General features: G+C 42.0%; 1 protein-coding gene across 1 annotated transcript in view; it reads left to right on the top strand.

Annotated features, from left to right (window-relative positions):
* The first annotated feature begins 6 nt into the window (after positions 1-6).
* The window catches only part of LOC118739155, a 33,426-nt gene continuing 24,433 nt past the window's right edge, over positions 7-8,999 (top strand). Inside the window, exons 1-6 of the mRNA XM_036470336.1 lie at positions 7-1,007; positions 1,076-1,193; positions 1,270-1,422; positions 1,491-1,576; positions 1,659-1,944; positions 2,039-2,095. Coding sequence (XP_036326229.1) covers positions 67-1,007; positions 1,076-1,193; positions 1,270-1,422; positions 1,491-1,576; positions 1,659-1,944; positions 2,039-2,095 — 1,641 coding nt within the window. The 5' untranslated portion in view covers positions 7-66. The remainder of the gene's footprint in view (positions 1,008-1,075; positions 1,194-1,269; positions 1,423-1,490; positions 1,577-1,658; positions 1,945-2,038; positions 2,096-8,999) is intronic.

The raw sequence follows: 8,999 nt of genomic DNA on the forward strand, positions 1-8,999 counted from the left end.
AATGACGATACGCCCGCAGAAGGTAGCCCCGAAAATACGATATCAGAATGCACCAAAAAAAATGACATGACACAAAATGCTGCGGTGGAATCAGATACTTTAGTTATTGCCACATATGTTGATAATGACGAAGGTGATTCTGCTGGCAGTGGTGGTGTAGTTGATATTTCTAGTGCGGCGCAAAATGAACCCAGCGATATAGATCAGCTGTTGTCCATTGTGCGTTTATGCGATGGTCCCTCGACAAGTACACAAGAGCCCAGTGATGAATTGCATAAAACAAAAACTTCCACATGTGTAAGCAATGTAATAGCCAACATAGCACCACCTTCTGTTCAGAGTGTTACAGCAACAGCACCGACAATTAAGGAAACAACAAATTCGTCAGCTTTGACAGTAGCTATTGATAGTGATGAATTGCCATACGCAACAAGTACCAGTTCAAATTCCAAAACACAGTCATCACAGCAATCTCCCAAGCCAACAATTTCAGTAAAATGCTTCAGCCCAATGTTAAGAGTCCAAACAATGCAAAATGAGACATTGCCATCACCAAATGTTTGCGTCGTTACGGAACGACGAAAGGAAAATTCGGAAAGTGATAATGTGGCTGGTCCACAAATGCAAAGTTCAAACGATGATAATCCAATTTGTCTGCCAGCAGTAGCAGACTTGGATAGAGGGACACGTGCAGCAATGCCGGAAGTTACAATTGAGGAGCTTACGTCGGCGTCGGAATCGCGTGCGCCATCACCTGCCAATTCCAGCGTTACCAGTGTGTCAACACTTCGGGCATCAAGAAGTGCGATTGGTCGCCGTGTTGTATGCTTGCGTCATATTCGACGCGCACCCAAAGAACCAGAGGAATACATGGATGCATTGTTTCCGCATATACGCGAGGCACATAACCAAATACGCAAGACGCTATTACATGCGCCGCTCACTGATGTCAAGGATAATGCATTATTAAAGCGTAAAATGTTTGAGGTCATTCGACACTATATCGGGTATAACGCGGCTGCATTTATAAGTTTTGAAGGTCTTACAACTTTATGTGGTATATTTCTCTTTTCAGTGGTTGTAAAAATGAGTTTGAACGAGTTACAGCATCGCTAATATTGTGCCGCCGGCTAAAGCGAAATATTATACGTCTGTTGGATTTGTTCCATGATATTTGTTCGTCTAGTCGAGAGGTACAAAAAACAAAAAAAAATGATGGTACCATGACCACTACTTAATACTTGTAATATTACTATTTTTTCACTTCAGGATCCTGCTTATTTGTATCACATAAGTCAATTGATTGCAGTGTACAACTCGCTCGAAATAAAATTATCATCCAATTTGACAAGATTACAGAAGTGCGCTTTAATCCATCGTATAGCCCACATTATAAATAAGCACCTGTTGGTGAAGGATGAAGTAAGCATACAATTATTTTAATTAAACTTTGCTTTTATTGATTATTATAACTTTTATATTTAACCTAGTCGTTGGCCAAGGAAAATGTACTCAGAATGTTTCTACATATGCCCGATATGTATTCGGCACGTTTTATAATGGAACCACTTTTTAAGTATGTCACTACTGATCTCATACATCACATTTATATTGCACAATTCAATACCATTTCACTTAATTTTCGTTTATCCTCACAGCACCTTTTTAGCGGAAATTCCAACAAGCAACAATGCGCGGTGTCAAAGAGAATTGTCGGATAAGAAATTTGTACAATATATTATAGTATTGCATCTTTGGAAGGAAATGCTGCGAAATCCTCTTGAGCAGGTTGAATTAATTAACCGCGCACAGCATTTTATGTGTCCCACTAAAACGTTGCATACGAATCCCATGTATGTTAATCACTTGCCAACAATTCACACACGCAAACATGCTGTGAAAGATATTTTGAATAGCTTAAAATATTTTCACGATTTAAAAAATGTAAGTTGATAGTATGGTTTATAATCACTATTTAAACTATAATCTTGAATTTGAAGTTCATCTTATTTTTACATTTTATTACTCCCACTTTCAGGCCGCAATTTGTGATGATACTTTGGAAGATGGGGATGGCGACATTGAAGTCGTTATTGTGAGTATCAAATAAAATATATTATTAAATATATTATATATATATAATATATTAATATATATTAATAAATTATAGTATTTCATATTAGCTATCCGGTAAAGCGGTGTCGCGCTCGAAATATTAAAGCCATTATCCACTACGGACTATGCATGTTGATTTAAAAACACTTTGGTCTGGAGTTGAATGCTTCACTAAAGGCGGACCTCCATAGCATGCGTATCCGTATGCGTGCGTTTGACATTTACGCTTAGAAATCAAAATTCATACAATTTTCTTACATTTACATGCGTTGCTATGTAGGTGCACGCATGCGTATACGTATGCTATGGAGATCCGCCTTAACAGGCTAACCTAATTCACGCACGTCGCCAATTTACTGCCAAAAATTTCTCATGCGCATACAACTTGTATGGGACCAACCGAAATTGAACGGCGGGCGTATGAAGCTAACTCAATTTGCAATTTTTGTTCTGAGTGACATTTAGATTTGATTCGCTCAATGAAATCAAATACAAACGCACGCAAGCCAATTTCGGGTGACGTAAAAAAATAAATTCTCGGCGTGCGTTCCAAAACGCAACATTTGTAGACCTTTATACTTCTGTACTTTACGTGCAACCGGACTTCCGTTAAACCTAAAACGGACGGCAGCGTTTGTTCGGATTAACTCGGACTTAATCCGGGTCAACTGCAGTTAATTCCCGAGTTGATCCGGATCAACGCTGTCGCCTCTTTATACTTTTACGGATCAACATCTGTAAAATGCACCACCAACGTCCGTAACACAAAAAAAACTCGGGTAACTAGTAGCCTTTTACCCGACCAAGGGCTGTTTTTTCGGCGATCTAACCCCGTTTAGGGTTGTACGTCCATAGGTTACTTCTTCTTCGCATAATTCTGTTCAGGACTGGCATTGAGTCAAACCCTGGACCAGAAACATATACCTGCTGCAATGGTGTGTAAGTCCAGGATACTCCGTAATGTGACATCGGTCTAGTACAACAACTGCCTTAGCTGGTGTCACTTTACGGCATGCTCAAGACTGCGCACCACGCGAGATTGGACGAGGGACTATGCTGTGCTGCTCGGTCGCAACCCCCAACTGCGACGCCGCCCACTGACACCATAGGGCAACTGCCTCAGCAGCAGCAAGCACAGCATGTGGCGGCACTGCAACACACATCACTAACACCCCACATTCCAATAAGTCTCCCTAGTCACACGAAGATGTTACAATTCAACTGTAACGGACTTCAGAGCAAGATTAATAGCTGCGGTCCAAGAGATGAAGCTGCACGGAAATTTAACACTGTTGAATTGCGCCGGATACAACGTGCACCGTCGAGATCGCGAGCAAGATAATGGTGGTGGCTTAGCGTTCAACATGCACCGCACAGTGCAGTATCGTCTTATGGAAGCAGACATAGACCGCAGGGATACCATCCTAGAATTTCAGGGAATTGCTATCCGGTCAGGCGATGTTGAGTTCGAAATATTTAACGTATATATACCCCCTGCCACCAGCTGCCCGGCAGGATATCACCCTGAAATAGATGCGCTCCTCAGAGATGAAAACCGTATGGTAGTTAGTGACTTCAATGCGCACCGCGATCTTTGGCATTCAAGCCTGTCAAACGATCGTAGGGGAACACAATTGGCTGAGCAGATAGACGATTCGACATTTTGCACAATGAACGACGACGCACCCACCAGGATTATGGGCAGCTGCTGCAGCTCGCCAGACTTAACAATAGTCAGCGCTTGTCCGATCGTGCTGACTTTAATCTGCCCATAATCATCTCGATTGATAAACTAACTGACTTTGCTACCGCGGATCACCGGACCTATGTCAACTTTTCTAAAGCTGATTGGAAGGGCTTCGCGGATGTTACTGAAAGTGCACCCACACCAACCGACGTTCACCTAGGTGAGCGTAAATTCCGCAGGGTTGTCACTGCTACTGCAGCCCGCTTCATCCTATCGAGATGCATCTCGGACCCTCGTCCGAGTTTTCCTGCTGAAGCGGCTGTCCTATCCGATGAGCGCGACAACCGTCGTCAGGCCGATCCCGGAAATCCCCGTATTAGGGATCTCAACTCGGAGATTCGGCAACTTGTGAACGTACATAGGCGGAAGAAGTGGGAAGAGCATCTGAAGACCTGCAACTTCGCCTCTGGTGTGAGTAAGCTTTGGTCAACCGTGAAGTCATTGTCCAACCCTACAAAGCGTGACGACAGAGTTAAAATAGACTTTGATGAACACGCTTCGTCGGACCCGGAGCGGTGCGCGAGCTATTTTAGCCGGCAGTTCATACTGCATCCTCCGGTGGATAAAGCCAAGCATCGAGTGACCAGAAGGCTGCACAAACTGCCAAAACCTAGTACGCCTCTTGTTTTCGTCAGCGTCGAGGGTCCTACGGGAGTAGTACGGATGTCCTCAATTTGTCAATGGCCTCTCTCGTCATTCCAGACATCTGGAAGATGGGGAGAGTTGTCCCACTGCTCAAACCGGGGAAACCAGCCAACAAAGTTGTCCCATAACCCTCCTTTCCCCGACACTAGAGGCCTTGCTACTCCCGTAATTTACAAACCACCTGCCCCCAGCGAAGCATCAGCATGGATTCCGTAAAGTGCACAGTACAAAACAGCACATAACGCCATAAATACCCAGATAACTCTTGAGCTAAACCGAAAGCGCCCTGTGAGAGAACCATTCTAGTAGCGCTAGACCTGTCTAAGGCGTTCAACAGTGTCAGTCATTCAACGCTACTAGAAGACTAGAGGCCTCCTCTCTCCCACAGGGACTCAAACGGTGGTCGGCGAATTATCTGAGTTGTCGTCACTCGTCAGTAACTTTTAGAGACAAATCGTGCAAACCGAGGAAAATAAAACGGGGGGTTCCACAGGGTGGTGTCCTTTCCCCATTACTGTTTAACTTTTACATTACAAAGCTCCCTCAACCACCTGAACTAGTCTCGATAGTCTCTTATGCTGACGATTGCTACATCATGGTGTCCGGGAATGGAATTAATGACTTGTGCTCGAAAGTAAACGGTTATTTCGCTTCTTAACTGCACGGAGCCTAACCCTCTCCCCTTCAAAATCCTCTGCCACACTTTTTACCACCTGGACGAAGGAGGCCAGACCCCAACTGGGAATTCACGTCGATGATACACCAATTCCGAGGGTGAACAACCCGAAGATACTCGGAGTAACATTCGGTAGTCTGCTCTCCTTCTCGACGCATATAACCGCAATTGTTAACAAAGTACAAAACCGCAACAATGTCCTCAAGTCGCTAGCCTGCAACACCTGGGGCTGAGACAAAGAAACGTTGCTGGCAACGTACAAGGAAATTGGCCGGCCGGTTCTGACCTACGCTGCGCCCGTGTGGTCACCGGGGACTAGTAGGACGCAGCGGATGAAGCTGCAGGACAGCGACAGGATGCTTTTTGATGTCGCCGCAACACCACCTGCACGAGGGGGCCCACATGCTCCCTATTAAGGAGCATAACAGCATGCTCTGCAAGCAGTTCCTGGTTGGGAGCCACAGATGTGGTCACCCAAACAAACTACTCGTTGCAGATCAGCCTTCGGCCAGGCACATCAGGAGGCGTCTCTACGAACTGACGGACGAAGTCCAGAGGTTCATTAAACAACCTTATATAGAAAAAATGTTTTTTCTTAACAGCGGTCGTCCCTCGGCAGGCAATGGCAAACCTCCGAGCGTACTTCTGCCAAGAAAAACAGCTTCTCACATAAATACGCCGTTCGGAGTCGGCGTAAAACTGTACGTCCCTCCGTTTTGTGTGACAACCTTTTACTTGCGGAAGTTTCACAACGTAGTTTATCTGTTTAAATAAACACCACTAGTATTTCCTGCAAACACACATCGATTTACATCTTTTATCTCGCCTCCGACACAGAATTGTTTTCGTACAAAATTACGCAAGAATGCTTACTCGTTCGTTTTTAGGCATGCCATTGTTACGAATTTCGAAAGTTCGAAAATACGATCCGGATTGCAGTATCCCAGCCAGCAAAAAAGCCGAAAACCGATCCGAAAAAGGACAAAAAAGTGGATGAAGTGCCGATTTTTGTCCGTTTACTGATTCCATTTCCGGATACTTTGACGATCCGTTTTCCCACTAAAGTGTGCAGCAGAAACGTACTTACAGACAACAGTATGTAAAACGGATACGTTTTCGTCTGTTTTTTCTGAAATTTGTCTGATAGAATTTTTCGTTCAACACGCTTTCCTTCTGCACTTCACAGATACTTTTTCATGGTTCAAAAGAAATAAAATAAAATTAGGAAGCGCCTGACGGAATTCGAACCCGGCACCTTCTGGAAGCTAACGAATAGCGGCACACTCCTCTGCACGCTCTGCCACTGCCGACTACGCATGTATGCTTTCAAATGTTTAGCTTAAGCAAATAAAATACAATTATTTCTTTCAAATCTTTTCATCTTCGTTTTCGAACGTTTCGAAAATTGAACTAAACTGCACTGTCGGCAAAATTTTCGTTTCTTTGCTGGCTGGGATACTATTGGTATGATTCGTAGCAAAATCCGAATACGAAAGAGTTGTACATGTAGGGATGTAAGTTAAAATGTTTTTCGTCAAGTTCCTTTTGGAGATCTTCCTTAATGTGACCGATTGTTGTAAGGGTAATTTTTATCTGCATGTTTTCCTCCTTAATTACCAAGCTCAGAATTCGCATCATAAATTCGCTTTCAATCTTTTGTGCCTCTTTTCTTGTTTTTTTTTTTAATCTAAATCCATGTATTACCTTGTTTGAAAATATAATAATATTCCTTATTTTTTTTTTTTAAAGCATAGCTCATTATCTAACAAAAACGGTATAAATTTATATTTCAAACTTTGTGCAAGAATTATAAAAACTCTACAAAATTGCATCTACATTTTCAACTTTTTAATCAGATTTTGCAGAATATTTTTGAATATGCAGTTTTATAGTGTTTTTGATAATCTTTTCCGAAAGTATTTTGATAATCTTTTCCGAAAGTATTACCGCATTTTTTTCATACAAAAAAAGAAAGATAAAAAATTTTCGAACCAAATTTGTATGGAAGAAAACGCGTGAAAAAATTGCAGAAAATCGCCGCGATTATTAGAAACTTAAAACTTACACTTTATTTTACTAAAATTTAATGGGCTATAAAGCTGCATAACCAAAAATATTCGGCAAAATCTGATCAAAAGTTGAAAATTTAGATGCAACTTTGCAGAATTTTTATAATTGCACAAAGTTTGAAATATGAATTTATATGGTTTTTGTTAGATAATACGGTGTATTTTTATAAAAGAATAGGAAATATCAAAAGAAAAATTGGCAAAATTTGTTAGTGTTCCTTTTAACCCCACTCATTTTCATTCGATTACTATCGAAACGGCACGTTTCCTGTTACCCTAAAGTGAGCTTTACGTCCACATTTAAAAGCCGCTAGCCGCTTTAGGCAGGAATTAGTCATGCCGTTCCAATAACAAAAACAATACTTTTACATTTTAATCCTCGCTATGATGTTCAAGTAAAAGGTCTGATGCTTAAGTTAAACATCTTAGTGGAAGCAATTGTGTGCAGTTAGTCGCCACCACTGTTTTTTCACTTTGATTGTTTCCTTAAGTAAATGACTAAAACAATAACTGAGATGGCAGCACCGAAAGCAAATTATTCTTCTCAAAAAAGCATATTTTTTAATTATAATTTTATTTTAAACTTACAGGATGACGTTATAAATGCAACACCACTTTGGGATTTTGGTGCCACATACGCAGCTGAATTGAAGCATCGAAAGCGTATAAATCGACGCGCCGTCACACAGGAGCCGCTTGAGTGTGTCGATCTTACTCTTGAAGATGAGCAACCGTCTAGAATGACGTACGTGGAGCATTCTTTAGATTGGCTTACAGATTTGAAAGAGAGAGCATCCGAGAGAGTGCAGGCAGACGAGACCGAAATGGTTATTTGCTTGGACTCAGACTCAGACGGAGAATTGTTTTCGGGCAGCATTTTAGATCCAACAGAATCTTATCAAGATTGTGACGCTGTCGATACTGACTACACAAGCTTGGATAGCAGCACTACGGATGATAAGGCTGCATCGGAAGATGATGCTCTGGCCGCAAGCGGGATTACCCCAAATGGCCTTAGAACTTATCTAGCGCCAAAATCTAAAAAGCAATTTAATTCAAGTGATGAAAGGCACACCACAAGTAGACAATCCCCTTACGTGAAAACAACAGACGATTACGGGGAGGATGAGTCTGAGTCTGAGGGTGCAGGTGAAGGTGGTAATGTTACTGCTAGTAAAAAGCCGTCAACATCAGCCGCCGCGTCATTGCCGCTTATTGTTAACACTTTCACCGTTAATGGCAAGCAAAATATGCACTTGTTAAACTCACCAAGATTTAGCCTTGATATTGGCCCGGAGCGTTTTGGGAATGAGGATATGGAGTTGCATGATACTTGTGAGGGTAAAGTCATCTATTCCCAAGCTTTATCTCCATCTAACCGTAGATTGTTAATGGAAGATAATGTAAATGGACCAAGTGATATGCGTCGTGAATTCGAAGCGCAAGATAATCCACGAGTCAGCGAGTGTGGCTCAAAGCAGTTGGTAAGTTTCATGATTTGCATTCACTTGCAATTTACCTATGATTTAGGGCAAATATTCACTAATTATTGCTTCAATATTTTAGCGTTTAAATGCCGATGACAAGCCAGTGAAAAAACAAGTAAAGTTCAACGATAATCCTATTGGACCCACGCGTCGTCTAAATACCAAATTGCCGATAAAACCAGCTATACATCTTGGCAAAACACAAACCACCATTCAACAACCTGCTTTCCCCAATTCACCACAACCACGTTTTACATCAC

The sequence above is a fragment of the Rhagoletis pomonella genome, unplaced genomic scaffold (genome assembly GCF_013731165.1).
Source record: "Rhagoletis pomonella isolate Grant_MI unplaced genomic scaffold, Rhpom_1.0 Rhpom_scaffold_00005, whole genome shotgun sequence".
In the NCBI taxonomy this organism is placed as follows: domain Eukaryota; kingdom Metazoa; phylum Arthropoda; class Insecta; order Diptera; family Tephritidae; genus Rhagoletis; species Rhagoletis pomonella.